The 21,650-nt window shown below is 47.2% G+C and overlaps 1 protein-coding gene and 1 long non-coding RNA gene across 3 annotated transcripts in view; one reads left to right on the top strand and one right to left on the bottom strand.

Moving 5' to 3' along the window:
• Window positions 1-21,650, bottom strand: part of Kiaa2012 (KIAA2012 ortholog) — a 100,744-nt gene that overhangs the window by 43,413 nt on the left and 35,681 nt on the right. For both annotated transcript variants that reach the window (XM_087902236.1, XM_087902237.1), the window contains exons 11-12: window positions 19,017-19,127; window positions 3,251-3,330 (exon numbers count right to left, since the gene is read on the bottom strand). In XM_087902236.1, coding sequence (XP_087758362.1) covers window positions 3,251-3,330; window positions 19,017-19,127 — 191 coding nt within the window. The remainder of the gene's footprint in view (window positions 1-3,250; window positions 3,331-19,016; window positions 19,128-21,650) is intronic.
• On the top strand, window positions 803-5,367 carry LOC148117713 (uncharacterized). Its single transcript, XR_015736792.1, has 3 exons — window positions 803-961; window positions 1,389-1,541; window positions 4,937-5,367. It is a non-coding gene; the product is annotated as an uncharacterized LOC148117713 (long non-coding RNA).

Raw genomic sequence — 21,650 nt, 5'->3', positions numbered from 1 at the left:
ACTTTCATTTAGAATTTTAACATTCTTTTCACCTCACTCAACCTTTAAGCCTCTCCACCGAGGCCCCCGGGGAAGAGAAAGAGCTCTGGCGATTGATGTCAGCGACCCACAGAGGGAAGAACAGGACCGGGTCTCTCGAGACAACCCAGGAACTAATTTCTCTTAAGTTGTAGGGCTCCAGGAGGAGCCACAAGGCAGGAGGGGAAATAAATCGGAAGGAGAAAACCAAATTCTGCGAGGAGCTGGAGAGACCTGTATTTAAAAAAGGGCACCATACCTTTAGGACTTCAGAGACGGCGGGCTCCCTCCCTACGCAGCTATTAACATGCAAAAAATGCCTTCATAAATACTTGATTGTGCGCACAGTGGGGAGTCCGTTCATTTGAAAGGGGAAATGGGAGGTTGGAGTTGAAACACGTCTGCTTGTCTCTTTTCTCTTTTTTTTCTTTGCTTTTTTCATCTCCACACTGCTCGCGTAGTTTTCCTCCCCTGATTTCTCTGACTTAACCCTCTCCTCTAACTCCACGGAAGCTGCTGATGGCAGCTGCGGCGCTCATTTAACTGGTGCACTGGGCGTTGCGGCCCTGAATCTCGGGCTGGGTGTGGAAGGGATGTCTCGGGACCTCTTCCTGGGGTTGGTACAGGGAGGCAAGGCGGCTCCCCCACCCTTTCTGCTCTGGCCCTCGCGAGGCAGCTGCTCATGAGGCAGAGCGGAGGTTTTCAATGCTGCCGGGAGGGGGCGCCCGAGGCAGCCCCCAGACCCCGGGGACGTTGGTGCACTTGGCCAGCAACGCCTGGCTTTCTCCCCTTCACACTCCCCAGTCTAGGCCTGTGGCTTCGGGGCGGCTGTATCCCAAAGGCTCCACCTTTGGGGATGCTCAGCTAGCACTATGACTTTTTTTTTAATATTTTGTGTGAGAGATCTTATGATATGGCCAGACCCTGAGGATGGAGGGAGGAGGTAAGTGAGGGATTAATGGAAAAGAAAGAAGGTCTTGATTATTGCTGCTGCTGCAAGCCAACATTTTTGCTTCAGTTGCAAGAAAAAGCCCTAGCTAGCAGAGGCAGGGAAGCCACGGCTTGCTTGGGCCCGTGGCCCGTCAAGGTAGGACTCTGAAGTTTGTTGAGTAGAAATTTGTTTCTAAATCCTTCCCAGATGCTTTATAGTAAACATGAAATTAGTCACTTATGTGGAGTAGGCTGAGGAAGTAGTTAAAATCCGAGGCAGTGATTAACCTAATAAATGGCCGCTAGCCTCAAGAAGCAAGAGGGGGAGGGGCGAGAGGCCTTTCCTCGGCACCTTCCACCTCATTTTCTTGGCTTGGGGGCTGGTGGGGCTCCCTAGACTTTTTCTTCATACACTTCTCTTTCCGGGGCTCCTTTTTAAGGAAAGAAGGCCGCGGTCATGCCAACAAGTCAAGGAGCTCAGAAGGGAAAAGCAGTCACAGTACATTCTCAGTTTGTGAACTCGCCAAGGCCTTGCAAGAGGAACCAGAGTTGGAGCTTCAAGACCCAAAGTCTATGTTCAGGCTGACTGCAAGGTTTGTAATTTAGTTCAGTTGTTAATTGGACACGGCTGGGCCACTCTTTGCAGGCGCTGTGGGCCTCCAGAACAGCCCCAGAGCCGCATGAGTTTGGACCGTGCTGGGAGTAGTGGTGGTATTTGTAAGGCCTTTGGAGCTGAGGGATTATCAAAATATATTGTGTTTTCTTAGTTAGTGCTGTTGTTATTACTTAACGTCTTCAGACGCCCTATGAAGAGTGTCTTCAATGGAGGCATTCACACTCACACACACACACACACACACACACACACACACACACACACACACACACACACACACGTTATTTCTGGGCTTCCTCAGTAGCAGAGAGATGGTCTAGTTGTGCTTTACTTCAGGGGAGGCCTGACCCAACCTGGCGGTCTAACCTGTCTGAGCTCAGCTCAAACACGCGTGCAGACGGACTGTTACCGAGTGCTGGGAAAAGGGACCTGTGGCAGCCGCAGGAAGCTGGAGATAAGAGAGGAATGGGGAGTCGGCCCCTCAGGCTGTAGACAAAGGAGAGGCCCCTGGAGCAGTGCCGGCCAAGAGTCGGCTTCAGGTCTCCCGGTTCCTGAGTTCAGCTCTAGGAATTCTTTCTCTTGAGAGACTCTGAAGAGAGTGTCACCCTCAGAGCTTCCGACGGACGCCTGCTTGTCAATATTTCTGCACACATTTCCTTGAATCATTTGATATTCCCAAGCCTCCCAAATCTTCACCCTAGCTTGTGTGTGAGCTCATGGGTGTGTGTGATGTGTGAGCTCATGGGTGTGCGTGCCCATAGGTGTGTATGTGTGTCCATGGGTATGGAATGTGTGTGTTCATGGATATGTATGTGTGTCCATGGGTGTGCGATGTGTGTGTTCATGGGTGTGTATGCGTGTCCATGGGTGTGTGATGTGTGTGTTCATAGGTGTGTGTGTCCATGGGTGTGTATGTGTCTCCATGGGTGTGTATGTGTGTCCATGGGTGTATATGTGTGTCCATGGGTGTGTATGTGTGTTCATGAGTGTGTGCCTGTGTGTCCATGGGTGTGTGTTCATGTGTGTGTGTGTTCATGTGTGTGTGTATGTGTGTGTGTGTGTATGTATGAGTATGGGGCCCAGGGCTTGACATTTGCTGTCCTCCTTTATCCTCCATGTTATTTGTTGAAAGAGTCCCATCCATTCAGCTAGGCTGGCTTCCCAGGGAGCTGCCTGTCTTCTCCTCAGTTCCGGCAGTGCTGAGATTATAGATGTAGCCACTGTGCCTGCCAGGCTTTTTATGTGGGACCTGGGGATCTGAACTCAGATTGCGTGGCAGGCGCTTTACCAAGGGAGCCGTCTCCCCAGCTCCTAGCCTTGATGCTTTAACAACAACAACAACAGCAAACACAACCACTGTTTTCTCTCCCCATTTGGAAGGAAAATGTGGCCCTTCTGCTTGTTACTGTTGCTGTGTTCTTGTTCCCCTTCTAACTTCGCAGAAGTCTGGGAAGAGTCTGCTTTGCTTCTTCACACACACAAAGAACCACACAGTAGAATCCAGATCCCAAGCTTGAGAGTCAAGGAACCCAGTGACGTAACGGCTTACTTGCTCATTTTACTGATGAGACAAATGAGGCCCGGAGAGATAAGAGTCTCATTTAGGGTCACATAGCAAGTCAGGACAAGAACCCCGGACAAGTCTCGACTCCCCAGGGTTGCGCTCACTCAGAGTTAATACTGTACCTGATTCTCTGTTGCTTGAGTCAGAGGTGAGGAGGTTTCATAAGGATTTCGATGAAGATTGGCTCTGGATTTGGTGTTTGCTATGGGGAAAGTCAGAGAGAAAGGGGGGGTCAAAGTGTCAGATGTAGGTCTCATGAACTTTCATACGAACCATATGATAGCCATACATGCTTAGCTCATGTGCATTTAAGGTTATAAGCACACACCTACGGCATTATCTATACCCCGCAGTCTCTGCAGATATGTCCAAACACCTTATTGAGTGGGGCTAAGCTTTATATTTAAATTTGGATTTTCTTTGGATTGGTATTTTAAAAAAAAACAAAAAGTAGATGTTTTGTGCTCTTGGAATTCAGATAAAAGCTGAAATTTAAAAGGAAATATTGATGTAAAAAAAAAACTGCTGATGCTGTTGAATATAAATCTTGTATGATCACACTTTACTGAAGTGGGAAAATGCTCTGAAAGCTTCCAGAAAGAGAGCCGAGATTTCCCCGCTCCTCAGTGTGGAGGGAGGCAGAGCAGCAAAGAGAGGCAAAAGTCAGTGTGGCTGTGGGCGTGATGGCATTCTCCAAAGTAAAGCGGCATTAATTTCCTTTCCTTTCCTTTCCTTTCCTTTCCTTTCCTTTCCTTTCCTTTCCTTTCCTTTCCTTTCCTTTCCTTTCCTTTCCTTTCCTTTCCTTTTCCCTTTCCTTTCCTTTCCTTTCCTTTCCTTTCCTTTCCTTTCCTTTCCTTTCCTTTCTCCTCTGCTCTCCTCTGCTCTCTTCTGCTCTGCTCTTCTCTCCTCTCCCTTCCTCTCCCTTCCTTCCTTCCTTCCTTCCTTCCTTCCTTCCTTCCTTCCTTCCTTCCTCTCTTTCTTTCTTTTTTTCTTTTTTATGAGACAGGGTTTCTCTGTGTAGCCCTGACTGCTCTGTAAGCCAGGCTGGCCTCAAACTCACAGAGATCTGCCTGCCCCTGACTACTGAGTTCTAGGATTAAAGGCGTGAGCCACCACCACCTGGCCAGTATCTACTTTTTATAGGCTCATCTTTTTTTCCTGTGGTTCCTCAGCTTTTCTCCTTCTTCTTTTCTTCTTCCTGATTTGTTTGAGGATGACTTCTGCATCAACTTAAAACACATTTTTAGTCTAAATCAGATTGGGGAAACTGAGGTTCAGAGAATGGGTTTGTGTGGGGTCAAGCCTCCACTTTAAAATAGCTCAGCCAGGAGCTAGAGGCCAGGTGCCGTGAGCTGTGTCGGGCGCTCGCCACACCCCAGCTGCCTGGCCAGGGTCCATCCTCCAGACAGAGCCACCCAGCAGAATTGTGTCACGATGAGGTTCACTTCACAGTGGCTTGGGAAGAACCCTGGGCTTTTCAGAAAAGAAATGTGTAAATCCTAATACATAAGGGAAGTTCTTGCAACAGCAGGGGAATGAGTCAGTCAGCCAGAGTTCAAGAAATGTAAACACATCTCTAGATAGGAGACTGAAAAATCTCTTAGGGCTTCTCAGCTCTTGGGTCAGGACCTTGGTAATTTACTGAGGTCCACGCTGTCAAGGAGGAGCTGAGGCTCCAGCTGCATTCCTTGGAGATAAAGCAATGGGGGTGGTGAAACTCCCTTCTGGAGCAACGTGGGGAGATCTACCTCTTGTGCAACCCAAGCCCCTGGCTGTCAACCTAGGGTGGGGCCTTCTTCCTGTTTCAGGAGCTGGTGAGCACAACCAAAGACCTCACACTGCTTCAGCACTTCCGGGCCGCCTGAAGCCGCTCGGGCCGCCGCTATTGAGATAACAGAAAACACATCCCTGACGGCCCACCAGCCAGACTGATCAGATTTTAGGATGCTCCCATTAATCTAGCCCTGGGCTTTTAGGAGATAGCGTTCAAACCAGATAACCAGGCTATTCAGAGGTGACCCTGCCTAGAGGGATTTTAGCCTCAACCCCTTCTGCCTTCCTCAAACCACGGCATTCTTCACCAAACACTCAAACCGTGGGAGGCTGGAAGGCAGAGCAAGCAACTGATTCTAGCGTGGGGTTCGGCTCCTTTAAGTTTTCCTTCTATTTAAATCTGCGTTGACAATGTTTAATTCCCAAATTGCTGTTTTAAATAAAAATGAAATACAATTATATTTACCCCTGCTGTCTCAGAGTGCTTGTTTTCCGGAGTGGGGGAAACTCTGATGGGACCCATCTGGTGGCAGGACAGAAACCTAACCCCAAGGAGTTGCCTTATCAGGACAGGTGGGCCACCTGGCTCCTTCTGCAAGTCAGGGCTTGGTAAACACTGGCCCGGCAGGCTCTGAAATGGCCAAATGTTCTGTGGTTACCAGAGCAGGAACTGGTGGAGGTGCTGGCAGGAGCCTCTTGAAATCTGTTCAGGGCCTTTTTCCACACGCCATTTCTCAAGAGCACACCCTTTGATCGCTGGGGCGCTGTCACAGAATTTCCTTCCTAGCCTTCCCTGTCATCGTCAGGCAGGCGATCCATCTGCTGCACGGAGACCTCAAGTACTGTGGCCTCCTCACAACTTCATGCAGAGCCTCGCTGGCCCCAGCAGAAACCATTAAGAGAAGTTCCCCCTGCGACACCCCCCCACCCCCGGCCACGTCAGCCCTGGTACCTTCAAGGTTTTGTGTTTTGATCATAAATGGAAAATGCAAATGCAAATTCCAGATTATTAAAAAAAAAATTCTTCCCAGGGTAAACGTAACTATAAAAGGAAGGAGACTGCCGTGCCCATGACCTTTCCTTAAAAATATCCAAAAATATTTTATATGCTGTGACTCAAGATGCTTATGACCTATGGTTATAATAAATCTCAAGTCTGTTTGTTGAATGCAAGAGATCAAGTTCCAAGCCGGCCTGTTGGGGATGCCATTATCAGATTCTTAGGATAAGATTTAAGGCTTTGTTTATGATACACATTTTCCTTTTAAATCTTCCTGACTGAGGAGGAGGGTGAGATAGGCATATTAAACCATTGCTAGGGACCTGAGAAGGCCTCCCGGCGAAAGACATACCCCTGGGAGGTCCAACTAAGGAGCCTGTCTAGAAAACATGAGTCAGTCGGGATTTAAATATGGACAAGACTTGCAAATGTGAGAGCGCTATTTTTCTTCCAATTTGGGATATCAGTTCTTCTATTTACATACCTTTATGGGCCTAGCTCAGTCTCTAGGCTCTAGCTTTTGGTTTGGGGAATATACGCTTCTTCTAAAGGTTCATCATGTTTGTTTTTAAAGAGAAGTCCAGAGGTTCATGGCAGTTTACCAACCCTAAAATGGAAATTAAGCTGCTGCAGTGTGGAATTTAAATTTCAATTGTGTGGCAATAAATATCAATGACTTAAGAGACCCTCCAGTGAAGACTTGTCATCAGATTCATAAATAAGCACGTGCTTTGGTTGCCCTGGATGGCCCATTTCTTGCTCTGCCTTCCCCTCCCCTCCATGTGCCTGCCGTCCAGGCATTACAAGTTGCTCATCCTTCTCTCATTCTGCTATGTTCCCTAACTCTCCCAAGGTCCCTTTCCCTCTGGAGTCCTTTCTTTTCCATTTGGCTAGTTCCTACACACATCCGTAGAAACTCTGCTATGGGTGTGTTTTTCTTTCCTTCCTAAAGCAACAACCCCCCCATACTTCATAATTCGTACTCAGCAATCATTCTATCACTGCGGTCCCCTTTAAGGCATGGCTCTTTCTCTCAGCTCTGTTACTGGGCCTGGCGTGGTGTTTGTAGCTAGCAGACGGTCATGTGGTCTTGGCTGAATTAATGAACGAGTAATTTCTTTGTGTCTTGTAAAACAACCTTTACTAGTTATTTCTGTTGAACATGTTCCAATGTTGGTGCTTACATGGACTTCCAAGTGAAAAGTTGTGGGGAAACCAACCTCTGGACACAGCGTGTGAAGGAAGCAGGAGAAGCCAAGAGGCCTGGAGCAATCTCTCAGGCTTTGGTTGCACAGATTCCCCGAGGGCCACGGAACGGGAGTGATGCTGAGAATCACTGACCAATGGAGTTCTAACCTTTAGTTACTGTGGCGAAAGAAAAGCTAATGTTCTGAGCTCTGTTTTAGGAGAAATTATCTTCTCTTGAAAAAAATCTATGTGAGCCTTTGACTATCTAATATTGTCCTCTGCATGGGCCCTTGTCCCTGTGTCCAGCGGTGCTGCTGCTGCAGCAACCCCGGGTTCTGGGCAGGATGCATGCTGAGGCTTTCCTGAGGCCTCTGTGCTCTCTCAAGTATCACAACCCAGCAAAGCTGAAGTAGAATGAGGAAGCCTTCTCAGTCTGTCAGGGAGTCTACAAGTGAAGAGCTAGCTACGGTTCCTATTTTTCATTTTTTGTTTTTGGAAAAGAATTATTAAACTGTTAGATCACTTTTTCTTATTTCCATCACCAATCCCAGCAATTTTAGGGCCATGAATCCATATATTATATGATATATGAATATATATTTATGAATATATATTCATATATATATTCATATATATTCACAAATCCATATATTATATTATATGCCATGAATTTTTAAATATTTATTTATCTATTTATTTATTATACAATATTCTGTCTGTGTATATGCCAGAAGGTCAGAAGAGGGCACCAGACCTCATTACAGATGGTTGTGAGCCACCATGTGGTTGCTGGGAATTGAACTTAGGACCTTTGGAAGAGCAGGCAATGCTCTTAACCACTGAGCCATCTCTCCAGCCCCTAGGCCATAAATTTTATATACATTACACATAAATATGAAATTGTACTTTCATATTTATTGCTAGGTGAGTATTCTACCAACCTAGCTATATCTACAGCCTATTCCTGACTTTTTTTTAATAGTCTGCTTAAAAAAAAAAATTGCCACTCAATGTGTCTCTGACTTGTTTTATTTTTATCGTTATTCAATGTGCCCCTGGCTTTTGAGGACATTTTCAAAGAGTTGAAACTGACTTTCCGGTGTCTAAATGATTACAACGTCTGTCAACGATTTACTGTTTTTAGGATCCTATCGATTTAATCTAAAAATTTCATCAAAACAAAGTACTCAAAAAACAAAAACGTGTGGCAATTCTGTAGACGATTCTGTTTATTTATTCATTTATTTTGGTTTCTCAGTAGTTTTGGAGCCTGTCCTGGAACTAGCTCTTGTAGACCAGGCTGGCCTCGAACTCACAGAGATCCACCTGCCTCTGCTCCTGAGTGCTGGGATTAAAGGTGTGCACCACCACTACCTGGCCTCTATAGAGGATTCTTTCTTTCTTTAAATATTTATTTATTTATTATATATGCAGTGTTCTCTCTGCGTGTCTGTCTATACTCCAGAAGAGGGCACCATTCAAGATGGTTGTGAGCCACCATGTGGTGGCTGGGGGCTGGAGAGATGGCTCAGCTGTTAAAGGCTAGGCTCACAACCAACAGTTATAAAGGTCTAGCTTCTTAAATGGGGGCGAGGTGGTGTCAGGCACCAGGAAAGGCGAGAACTTTTTTGGTATGGTCAGTGAGCAAAGCAAAGGACCAAGCAAAGCTCTCCTACTCTGAGAACTAGAAGCACGGTTTGAGGATGAATGAAAGAACGGACGATGGGAACCAGCACAGTGCTCGGCACATCAGAAGTCCGTAATTGTTACCGTCCTACAACCACGGTTATCACCAGCACCATCACCTTTATCTTCAGAACAGGGCTCCCATTTAAGAGCTACCCCACTGCTCAGTTCTACAATAAAGGGACCCAGAAACTCCCCACTGAGGATGTTGGCAAAAGGGTGAAGTCGCTCCTCCCAGTTGCTTCCTGTCTACCCATCTTGCCATCCTGAGGACACGATGGTATCTTTTCTTCTACTTTTGCAATCCCTGGGAAAAGCAATCTCCCAGCATTAATACTGTGTGTCCCTCACTTGGGGCTCATGGCCGCCTCCCCAGATGAGCAACCAGAAGACCACACACCGTTTCCTCTCCAGCAAAGACTGTTTTTAGGAGACCAGCCTCTTTGTAATCAGCCCTTCTCCCTGTTTTGAAACAGGGGCGGCCATGTCTGTGGGTGTAGGGGGAGGTACGAAGGTTTGCATTTCTCTGTGGGGGGGAATGAAAGGAATCTTGGAAGAAGGGGGAACTGCCCTCAGTCCTCCATTTAAGACCTAAGTCACAGAGGGTTTTCCAGACAGCTTCCTATATCTGTAGTTGTGCAGGCTGAACTGTGCCCCACAGTAGGGGACTACAGCCACCTTATTGTCAGAGGAGGTCCCTGGAGATGGTCCTTCCTGGGTCAGCTGGGTGCAATTATTTGGGAAAAGCTAACTTCTCTACTTCTCTACTAAGATTTCTGCTCAGGACCAGCCAGTAGGCTTTCCAGAATAATTTATGAGGACCCCCCCCCCCCCCCCCCCCCCGCCATTTCTCCGACATCCTAAGTACATCTCATTTCCTGTTTGCTGGTGTATTTGGGGAGACTTTGTATTTCTGGAGTTCTAGGTATGGTGTAACATGTTCATGAGTTGAGCGACACAAGGGAGTTGGGGTGATTTTTAAAGAGAAAGCTGACTTTTCGCAGGCATCGGGCCCTTCCTCTTTGTGATGGAGATTAGAACGGACAGATTCACAGACCGGGAAACAACCAGGAATTTTAACCAAGAGCCTGAAAAACTTGAAAAAAGGAAGATCCAGTTTCTTTACCCTAAAACAGGAAAAAAATAGGAAATCAATGGACGCCTGGATTTAAGCCTGGCACTGAGTTGGACGGCTTTGAAACTTTGTGTGTGCTTGTGCTGGTCTAGGATTCAAAAGCCATTGAGGAGAAGGCTGATTTCATCCAAGGTTCTTTTAGAGATGGCGCCTGCAGGGCCACCGTGTTGAAACTGAGCAGAGACTGTGATCAGCTGATGCTGAACTTGTGTGGTGGGAGCTGCAGGTGTGTGATGCCACCTCAGGCCCCAGTCTCCGTTTCCAAACAAAGCGAGCTGGGACCAGGGCAGACAAGAGGAGTACTGGACCTCAAAGACAGACCTATTTATTTTTCAATCTGATAGAGTCACCTGGGGTGAGAATTACTGTAGCTGTCCTTGTTAGCCAAAATGAAAATGGGTTTACACAATGCTGTTTTCATGACTGAAGAGAAGAAGAAAGACAGACCCAAGAAAGAGGTGGGGGGAGAGGGAGGGAAAGAGTGAGGAAGAGAAAAGGTGGGAGTAATAAGGAAGAAAAAGAAATCACAGAACAGCTTAGAAAATTTAAACTGGATGAGACCTATCTTCCAGGTGAATTACCCATCCAAATACAGGTACTTTCCCTTTTAAAATTTATTTTTGCTTCATTAATTTATTACTGACACTAAGTATACTAGAGTTTGCCAAAGAATGGGCAGTAAGGATCTGCGCAGCTGCTGTGGTGCAGCCTCGTGCGCGCGCGCCCGCGCGCGCCCGCGCCCAAGTCGTCCCAGGCACGCCCAGAACCCAGGCTGAGAAAGCGACCTGGAATCCAGAGAGCCAACGGTGGAGGGAGAAAAAGCCATAATTAGTGTTAATTGTTGACCCTCCGGTTCAAGAATAGATGCTCTGGAGAATGGAAAATGAGAACAAACATTAATTATTGAGTAGGAACTGTGGAGACAGACACTCTGGATTAAAAGGAGAGAGATAAATTGCATAATGAATGTTAATTTTCCCTCCTAGAATTGAGCGGTCCAGTGGTTGAAAGGGAAAAGGGGGCTAGAACAGTCCTGAAAGCGAAACCTCCCCGAGCATTGGGGGTGGGAGGGTGGAGAGGGGTTTTATACACACACACACACACACACACACACACACACACTTTCCATCGTGCGCCCCCCGCTCGCCCCCTTTGTCTCCTGGTTCCCAGGAAATCTCGCAGGATTTTCCTTAGACGTTTTATTGCTACCAAAGCACACTGCTAGGAAGCCCAAGCATTTCTCTACTGCAAACCCCCAGCCATGCCGCCTCTCCAGGAAACACATGGCTGCTTTTTCTTAAACTGGTGGGAACGGGACTAGAAATGAGGAAGTCATGGGAACTGTGACCCTGTGGGTGCTGCTGGGGGGGCGCGATGCGCATGCAGGCTCCAGGGCCTTTGTTGTTTTATCTTAATTACAATATACCAGACATACAGCGCCCCCATCCCACATTGGTAATTTCTTAACTGAAAGGAAAAACAGGGTAATTGTAGTCAATTTTGTGGACACTCTACCAACAGGCTTGTCTCTGGTTGCCCTGGTTTCAACTCCAGCGTGCAGCAGCCTCCCTGAGGGGACGACATTTTCTGTATCTCCCGAGTTTTCTGTCATCAGCTATAGTCTGGAGCCGTCCCCCTCTCCTCTACTGTTCCCTCATGAAGGCGGGCACACACGTGTTGGTTGGGTCATCCCTCCTCAACCACCTGCAATTTCTTGTTATCTGAAAGGGGGCATTTCAGCTCTGGCCCGACACACGGGCCTCCCTTGGTCTGGCCCTGGCCTGCTGCAGGCCCCAGCACTCTGTGAGGCCCCTGTTCTCAGCCCACTCATACTGGGCCACATGTTCTCTGCTTCTCTTCCCCTCTTTACTCTGTTCATGCAAGTCTCCAGCAGCACATCTTTCTTCCCGTTCTCTCTTTCCTCTCTTCTACTGATGTCACCAAGGCCTGTGCAAAAGGGAATCCTCCATAAAAGCCCTTCCTACTCTTCTAGGGTAGAGTTAGTGACCCCTCGAGCAGTCCTGAGTGGTGCTGCTTGGGCCTCGATTACAGCCTTATCTCCCCTGCCTTGCGGCAGACAAAGTCGCTGGTGAATCTGTTTTTCACCTCTATTGTGAGGTCCCTACACAGGAGCCGCAGTGCTGGGTCCACAGCCCCGGGAAGTGAGCAAGGAAAGTGGGAAAGGCAGAGGTGGCAAGCGTGTCCCAGAGGAAGAAGGTGAGTTGTGTGACAAGGTGGCTTCATTTTTATTAAGTATGCCTTAGCTTCTAGTGTGCTCTTTTCTTCAAAGAAGGAATTTCTGAGCCCGGTGTGGTGGTGCACACCTGTGATCCCAGCCCATGGGAGGGCTGCTGCGAGTTTGGGACCAGTTCGGACTATACAGTGAGCCTCTTCAACAATGGTAATAAAATTTCTAGCAGGTTCAGAGAAAAAAACGTTGTTTTTTTTTTTTAAATTTCTCTTTGATGTTTTTCTTCATTGGAGGGGCCATAGAGGGGTGATGATGCCATCTTTCATAGGAATCTCAAGAGGCCTTTGCCAAAGGAGAGAAAGCAGCCAGGTGTGGTGGCTCAGGACTATAAAATTCCAGTACTCAGGAAGCTGAGGCAGAAGGATAGGATGTTCTGAGCCTGCTTTGTAGGTAGTGAGACCCTGTCAAAGAAGAAGAACAGGAGAAAGAAGAAAAAGAAGAAGAAGAAGAGGAGGAGGAGGAGAATGGGAAGGGGAGGAGGAGGAGGAGAATGGGAAGGGGAAGGGGAGGAGGAGGAGGAAGAGGAGGAAGAGGAGGAGGAGGAGGAGGACAGAAGAACCCTGAGCATCTTGAGGAACTTTTGATGCTGGCCATCGAGGTGTGGTCAGTGCTGATTGTGGAGGTCTTACTGCTTTCTTCGTGGTGACAACAGAGAACCTGGCTTCCTTTTGAAAACTGGGTCAAGCTGTCCCTTCTGAAACATGAGACAGACCCGGTTGAGTCCAGTGCTGAGGCTGATGGGAATTCCCAGAAGCCACTATAAGGATTGCTTATCAGCCAGGATTAAGTGTAGGGCAGAAACTACCCAGGTAGTCATGGAAGAAACAGGGCTGTAAACCGGTTGAAACTGCCTGTGTTGGTTTGGATGAAAATGATCCCCATAGACACGGGGAGTGACATCAGTGGAGGTGCAGCCTTGTTGGAGGAAGTGTGTCATTGAGGGGTGGGCTTTAAGGTTTCAGAAGCTCAAGCCAGCCCCGGTGGCTCTCTCTCTTCCTGCTGCCTGTGGATCCAGACATAGAACTCTCAGCTAACTCTTCAGCACCGTGTCTGCCTGAACACAGTCACGCTTCCTGCCACGACAATGGTCTACACCTCTGAACTATAAGCCAAACCCAGTGAAATGTTTTCCTTTATAAGAGTTGCCATGGTCATAGTGTCTCTTCACAGCAATAAAACCCCAACTAAGACATTGCCTTTCAATAAAACCCCAACTAAGACTTTGCCTTTCAGCATGTTGTCTTCATGAGCTTGGTGCCAACATAAGTAGCCCCAAATTTATATGTCTCTACCTCACTTCCGCCCTCCAAAGCTCTTGCAAGCAAGGCTAACTGGGAGAGCACAATTTCCATTCAATCCCCTAGCTGCAAATATTATCTGGGAAAAAATGTAGTTTTTAGCCTTCTAGCTTCTACTGCAAATGTTACTTGGGAAATGTAGTTTTTAAGCCTTCTAGAGTCTACTGTACAGGGAGGTGGGTTGTCCCACAACCACACCTAGCCACACTTTCCTTTATTCAAACTTTTGATCTGAGATCAACGGAACGGATAACATCTGCCAGCATTCTTTCTGGTGGGTTATTACCAAACACTGATTGGGCAAGAGAACAATGTGAATTATTACCACATGGGGCTCTTTCTTTTTGCTTTCCTTTTCTTCTTCCCACCCAGTGGTGGATGTACTGTGGGCTGTATGTTTCAGAACTGAGGTTTGGAGAAGGAAAGCAAGAAGAACGGTCACAACCTAGTGAATGCTGAGATCCTGTTTCAAGCTTAGAGGGCAGAACTGCTCCCACTGAGGAAGCCTCCTGGGGAAGGGGCTTGTGTGGAAACAAATGCTGTTAGAGCTGGGAGGTACCTTAGAAACCATCAGTTAGGCATTTTCCAAAGGATGCTCCAAAAGAAAGATTTAGACCCATGCAACATTTTGCTAAGAAACAAAGAACGTTCAGTGATCAGTCAAGTTTGGGAAAAGGCGTAGCTCCCCATCTCTAGGAGGCAATGCTGCTCCATCAGGACTCTGCTTAACTCTAGTCAAGTAGTCTCCAAATACATTTGCCCTCAAACCCTTCCCCTTTTGCAGGTTGTTCATAAGCTTCTCGGGCACTGTTGTACTATGGGACATGTGCTAAGAGGATTGGACGCCAAACCAACTTTCTTTTTTTCCACAGGAAGAGGCTGAGGTCCAAAGGAGTGAAACTATTTATTCATGATCACCAAAGTCATAGCCGGTAGATTGATTGGGTCATAAGACCCAAGATTGTTGGCATTGACTTCAGGGGTCTTCTTTTTCCTCACACAGACTCGCTGAAAGGCATTCCTTAAATGTCTAGGCACTGTCTTTATAACCACAGCTGCTAAGAGTTAAGCCCTCAAGGGAAACCACACTGAGACCCATATTCACCAACACAGGGCTCAGTGGAGAAGATGAGTTATCTGTTACTGCAACACGAACTACCCTCAACATAGTGAGTTAAAACAATAAAATTTATTTATCTCTCACAAGTTTGGGGTGGGAATCTAGGAGTGACAGAAATGTGGGATTCTGGTACAGGCCTCATTAGGCTCCAGTCACAGTGTCAGGGAGGAGTTTGGTAATCTAAAAGGCCTAGCCCGGAACTAGCCTCTTGGAGACCGAGGCAGGAAGACCGTGTGAGTTCCAGACCAGTCAGAGTGACGCAGACCAAACCAAACTAACAACAAAAACGTCTACAAAATGTCCTCCTGTCCACACTGCAACTTGATCCCCGCCCTGTGCCATGGAACTGAAGAGCAGCCAGAAGTCAGAGGTGTTTGGGCTTTACTCCCCCGGGGTGGGCTAACTTCTGAGGCGATGAAGGGTATTCTTAAGTTCCTGAGAGTGTCAGTCACCATAAGAGTGAGTTCTTAGGACTCAAGTGTGCTAACGTGCGTCCCCTTGACTTTTCCTTCCTCCTAAGCTCCCCTTACCCCCACCAAGCAGATACTGATGCTGCGCTCCGGGGTTCCCCAGTCTCCAGAACAAGGGATCAAAAGAAGTCTCTGTTCTTTTCAGATCACTCAGTCTCACATATTCTGTTATGGAAACCGTGGTAGTTTGAATGTAAATGGCCTGTTTTTCCAGTTTCGCTTTGGTCCAGTATTTCCTCGCTATGCTCCCTTCTCCCTGCGTTTTGGAATGGTAATGTGTATCCTGCGTCATTATGTGTTGGAAGTGTGCGTTTTGCATTATGATATTATTACAAGCGTATGGGGGCCAGGGAGTGGAATGTGGTAGTTTGAATATACTTGACCCTCATAGTCTCCGAATGAGTGGCACAGTTAAGAGGTGTGGTTTTGTTGGAGCGGGTATGGCCTTGTTGGAGGAAGTGTGTCACTGTGGGAGTGGGCTTTGCGGTTTCTTATGCTCAGATACTGCCAAGTGTCTCAGTCAATTTCCTGCAAGATGTAGGGCTCTCGGCTACTCCTCCAACATCATGTCTGCTCGCATGCTACCATGTTCTCTGCCAGGATGACAACGGACTGAACCTCTGAAACTGTAAGTGAGCCACTTCGATGACATGCTTTCTTTATAAGAGTTGCTGTGGTCATGGTGTCTCTTTACAGAAACAAACAAACAAATAAACCCCCAAACAACAACAACAACCTCCCTCAAAATACAACAAAACACACGCACATAAAACCCCACACAAAACACAACAACAACAACAGCAACAACAACAGCAACCCCTGACTAAGACAGCAACAGACAGTGGGCTAAGACAGACTGTTTCCAAAGCCATATACCTTACTTCTGTCCACATCAGTATTAGGCATCAGCCACTATATCCTTTTGAGGTGAGATATGTCAAATAATTTGTAGACATGCGTTAAAACCACTACATCAGGAAAGGTCTCAGGGGTAAGGCTGCAAATTATCCAACAAAACAAAACAGCAAGAGTAAAACAGACAAGCAAGCGGAAAACTCACTTTGGGCTGAAACTCCATTTAGGACAAGGCTGAATGCTAATGAAGAACTCTGAAAGAGATTAGGAATTGAAGTTTGTATGGAACCTGAGGATCCAACTTGAATTCTTGGCACAGACGTCTTTGAATATCTCTCAGTGTGAAACCAGTGAAGAGAAGAACTCTGGAGAGGAAATGCATGCTGCTGGCGGCAGGACAGGAAGAATATTTGAGGATTTGTATCAGGGATAAGCAATCCAGAGAGCAGAGCGTAACCAGTGCTTGACTTAGACGCTTCCCAGCCAGCTTTTCCTTTCCTAAACCTTTGAATTCTGGGAGTGTCGCAATATAGCCCAATATGAGCGAGGGAGCCAAATTACGGCTCTAGTCTTGACATCTTTCCCCTTCTCCTTCTTTTAAAGGTTATGTTCATCTCTCTCTGCTGTCTGAAAGCAAACTATCATGATCTAATTGCCTAAGAATTTATTCCCAAATGCTTGTTGACAGAGCCTTACAGTTTTCAGGGAGATCAGACGTATCATATTTCCTCTTAAGATTTTTTTTTTAATATTAAAAAAACCCAACTGTGTTCCCCCAAGAACTTTCCTGTGTGGCACCTGGGATATTCAGTCAATCAACACGCATTTCTTGGACACAGGATAAAGAGAGGAGGTTTCCCTAGGACTCATATATTAGCGAGCCAAACTGAAAACAGATGCAGAAAGATCCAAAATCACAAAGGTGGGACTGAGGGAGAGGAAAGCTGTGAGGTTGCATCTAGGTGGTTGTACGGAGGGAGGTGAAATTATTCAGGGAAATGTCCTAGAAAAGATGAACTTAGAGCTTGTCTAAATATTTGGGGGGGTGACTCAGGAAAAGGCCTGGAGAGAAAAGACCAGAAACTGAACATTTGGGCCATCACGGGATGATGGAGGGGTCACTGGAGGGCAGGCAGGAATGTGTGGGAGATGATACTGGGAGGAATGTGGGATATTGCATCTGGGATGTAGTCAATAGTGGATCTCTTGCCTAGTATGTGGGAGGCACTGGATTCCATTCCTAGCATCAAAATGAAAATAAGTAAGTAAAATAAAGTTTAAAAGATGGATCTGAGCATCTGAGCAAAGCTGAGTTTTCAGAGTCTCTTGTGGTAGAACAAGTCCTTTGCAAAAGGAAAAGGCTTTCAATATACTCTTTATCAGATCAAACCAAAGATCTAAAGATCAAAACCCCCAGATCCACAAACAACTCAGAATAACAACAAAAATACCCTTCAGGGGCTGGAGAGATGGTTCAGCATTTAAGAACACTGACTGTTCTTCCAGAGGACCAGGGCTCAACTCTCAGCGCACATGTGTTGCTCACAGCCTTCTGAAACGCCAGTTCCAGAGGATATGACTCCCTCTTTTGGCTGCTGAGGGCACTGCATGCACATGGTGCACAGACGTGGATGCAGGCAAAATCCGAAACCCATAAAATAAAATCAGTACAGCCTCAAAAACCGTGCTTCAATTAATGGAATCTCTTAGAAAGGTAGACCTGTTCTTTGGATCCTTGGAGGAGGATGTGAGTTTAAGATATTTCCTCATGCTGGGCGGTGGTGGCGTACAACTTTAATCCCAGTACTTGGGAAGCAGAGGCAGGCAGATCTCTGGGAGTTCGAGGCCAGCCTGGTCTACAAGAGCTAGTTCCAGGACAGGCTCTAAAACTACAGTGAAACCCTGTCTCGAAAAGCCAAAAAAAAAAAAAAAACAAAACAACAACTACAAATAAAAACCAAAACCATTTCTGTCTCTGCTGGTTGCTTTTGAATTGTCCAAAGAGAAATTATTTCTTCTGGAACAGCGTGGACAAATGTGAGCCGGGTGAAATCCCCTTTGCTTCCCTGCTGCCCCTTCCCCCCCCCCCGAGCTGTCCCGTCTCACTCCTGCTCCAACAGATTCAGGCCCAAGATATTTAAAAAGTCATCTTCTGGGACAACCCAAATGCTGATGGGAGTTCTCGGGTGCGGAGTTCAGAAGCAAATGCACCACACTTCCCAGAAATCCCTACAATGGGTAGAACTTGCAGCACCAGACACAGGCTATGAAATACAGCCAAGGGATGGTTCTCTGCCCTCCCCCACGCCGTGTGCGCGTCTCTGTGTGTGTCTTGTCATTTTGGGCGAGCAACCGTGAACACAGAAAACATCACCAGGCTACACAGAGGACAAGCCAGGGCCATGGAAATCTGGCCCCGAATCCAGGACCTGCTCATTAAAGTTAGTCGTGACGTAATTCACCCATGCGTGCAGTTTTTAATCTCCCCCATCAAGGGGTCTGCTGGCTGCACAGCCCATGCAAGCCCATCCTGATGGTTTCGGGGGGGGGGGGGTTAACACTCATCACCCTCTGACTTATTTCTTTTTTTTTTTTCCTTTGCAAAATGGCTATTGCCCAGAGCCAGTGTCTCTTTTCCAAAGGGTTGCTGTGCCAAAAGGGGTTTTGGAAACTGCCCTGCTGTCTGTCAGGAGCCCGGTGACTCACAACGAAATGCACATAACAAGGAAGCCTGATTGGATTACCAATTAGCCACCTCCACCTGAGGAGCGTGGTTGGAAAGAAGAGAAGAGGCCGTGTTTCGCTTGGGCAAATACCAAAAGGGCTTTATCATCCTGATCAAGGCATCAGCCTGGGCATACTAGAATTCTTCCAAGCCATCCCTCTGCAACTCCTGTCTCCAGATGTTCTGGCAAGAGGGAACTTGTTCCTTGAACATAGGGTTATTGTGTCTGGACCACAGAGGAACCTCTGTGTCAAAGGAGTGGGAGAAGCTGGCTGCTTCTTGTCTGCTGCTTTTAACGATGCCTCTGCTGCCACTGGGAGCCTTTGGAAACCGAAGGTAAAACATTGCCCTCTGAACACAAGCCTGCCCTGGAGTGTGCTATCTTACCTTGTCCCAGAGAAAGCACCTCCGTTCCTGCGCGTCTCGCGAGAGACTGGCGGACGTTTTCACCATCCGTACTCAGCAAGAAGTGTCCCAGTGTGGGATCTCTGGAGTTTTCTTGAAAATAAACATATGCACAAACAGCATTAGCCCTACTGCAGGTGAGGGAGGCCAAGCCTGGCTGTGCTGCTCTAAACCCAGGTGGGCTGTGAATGGAGACACTTGTGTGTTCTCCACTTGTTCACCGAGGCACTTGGCACAGCGGGATTATTGTCTAGGCCATGTCTTCTGGGGGCCAGGATGAGGTGGAGATAAAGGAGCTTCCACGAGCCACTCCACATCCATGCAGAGTCTGGATGAAGGTAGCAGGGCTAGGCCACGGGGGCATTCTCCAGTTGAGCGTAGCCTGGGTACAGGATTTGGTGATCCCTGCTTTTGCCTTTCCTTTTCATAGATGCCTTTGTGTGGCATTGCACGCGTGTGATCACAGGCTAGGACCGAGCTCTGGGACTACACAGGAATTACAGCCCAGGCTGCACCGAGAAGTCATCTGTCCCTTGGTCACTTGCAAAGACTCAAGGTTTATGTAAACGTACTCTGAAAGGAAAATGTACGTTTCTCCTCTGCCCCAGCACAGAAAAAGGCTGTGACCAGATGTGTGGAGGTTTCCCTCTAATCAAACAATCCTCTTGCAGACAACAATGGCTCTTGCTATACTTCTGGCCATTACTGCCACTGCCGCCTGGAATTATCACCAGATTCCTCAGGTTCAAGGCTTAGATCCACAGGGCTCTCCTCATTTTAACTGTGGACCTCAAGCCCCCATTTGTGGCCTGTGCTGCTAACTCACCAGTTATGAGTGGGGCTTCCTCCTTGAAATTGATACTTTCTTAGACATTTACAGAAGGTCCTAGGTTTACTGATGTGTTAGAAGGAGTATAACCCAATAGCCAGATAATGAGGTGCACAGGGCAGGGTCTGGGAGCTTCTGTACCCTCTTTGAGCATATGTGACCCCCTTAGTGTAAACTTCATCATTTTCAGAGAGCAAGAAGAGACTTCTATCTGGAAACTCCATGGGTTTTTAGGTCTGTGACAGAAACCAGGGACAAAAAACTAAATATAGTTGATATTATATTACTCTTATTTTTCCTGTTTCCAAGGCAAAGAGGCAGCAGTAAGTCAGGCCCCCCAGCCGGAGGGGATGCCAAGGGGCAAATGCATAATTCACTTGCAAGCAAAGAAATGTGCATAAAGATACAAACACGTGTGCATACATGTGCATACTCCCAAAAGACAAACATACATACGCACAGCCACATACATGCAGGCATGCAAGCTTATACACATGTCACATTCCAACAAGGGCACAATGCACTGAAACATGCACTCTGTCACAGGCTTGAATGCACCTCAGACATGCGCTGTCGTATGCTTAGACACAACACATGCATGTACTCATATGGACAGATTAGCTTACACCGTCACACACTCTGAGATCCGTGACCATACATACACTCACACACATGCACTCACACCCAGCATATACACTTGGGATTCCTTGTCTCAGTTATGGCTGTGTTATTATAGTCTAATAATGTTCTCCCTTTATGAGACTCTCCAAGACTAGGTGTGTGTGTGTGTCTGCTGTAATTTTTCTGGGGCTATTGACCTCCAGGGTGGTCCTTGGTGAAGAAGGGGCAGTAGTGAAGCTTGGGCCATTTATATCATGGATAAAGGGATAAAGCTGAGAAAAAAAAGGCTCAACAGCATTTGTGGGGAAAGGAGGAGAGGGAAAGAAGGGGTTTGATTGTGACTACCTCAACTCTAAACAAAGAAACTGAAAGCGCAGAACGAAGTTACTGACTTACATATTTAATTTATGCTTCCGAGAATTCAACCTCACATGCTTTGGGGACAGAATGAGAGGTGGAAGGGGAGACAGATGGGGGCCGGGAGAGAGTGGTTGATTTAAACAGCCCGTTTCTAAGTATCACGAAAGGATAGGAGTCTAGCTGTTGTCTCCCTGCGGCTCTCAGCTCCCCTGGTCCCTCAATGAGAGTTGTGCTGTGAACAGAGATCCTTCTTCCTTCTACATGGCTAACTCCTTCATCTGGTGCTCCCTAGAGGAGGATATGGCCCAAAGCTCTGCGGGAGGAGGGAAGGAAGGCTCTGAGGAGTGTGGGCTGCATTTAAAAAAACAGATTAAGATTTATTATTTATTGGTTTTATTTTTATGTGCATGAGTGTTTTGCCTACACGCATGCATATATGCTATGTACATGCCTGGTGCCTGAGGAGGCCAGGAGAGGGTTTCAGATCCCCTGGAACTGGAGTTACAGACACTTGGGTGCTGGGAACAGGCCAGGAATCCCCTGAAAAAGCAAATGCTCTTAATCGCCGAGCTGACTCTTCAGTCCCTCAGCTGCATCCAGTTTCAAGCATGGCACCTCTTGAGATTTTTTTTTGGGTAATGCAGACTCTTAGCGACATTTGTTTCCTGCACTGCCATGCTCTAAGCCCTGTCCAGGCTGCTCCTGCACTGTCTTGTGGTGTTGCATTTGAACTCGGTCACTCCTTGACTGCAGTGTCTATGTGGGGCTCAGTCACCGAGGACACGGTTTCCCCTGCCTCACCCTAC

Source organism: Myodes glareolus, chromosome 27 (assembly GCF_982192425.1).
Source record: "Myodes glareolus chromosome 27, mMyoGla1.1, whole genome shotgun sequence".
Classification (NCBI taxonomy): domain Eukaryota; kingdom Metazoa; phylum Chordata; class Mammalia; order Rodentia; family Cricetidae; genus Myodes; species Myodes glareolus.
Note: the sequence above shows the minus strand (reverse complement) of the source record. Positions and strands in the feature narration are given on the sequence as shown.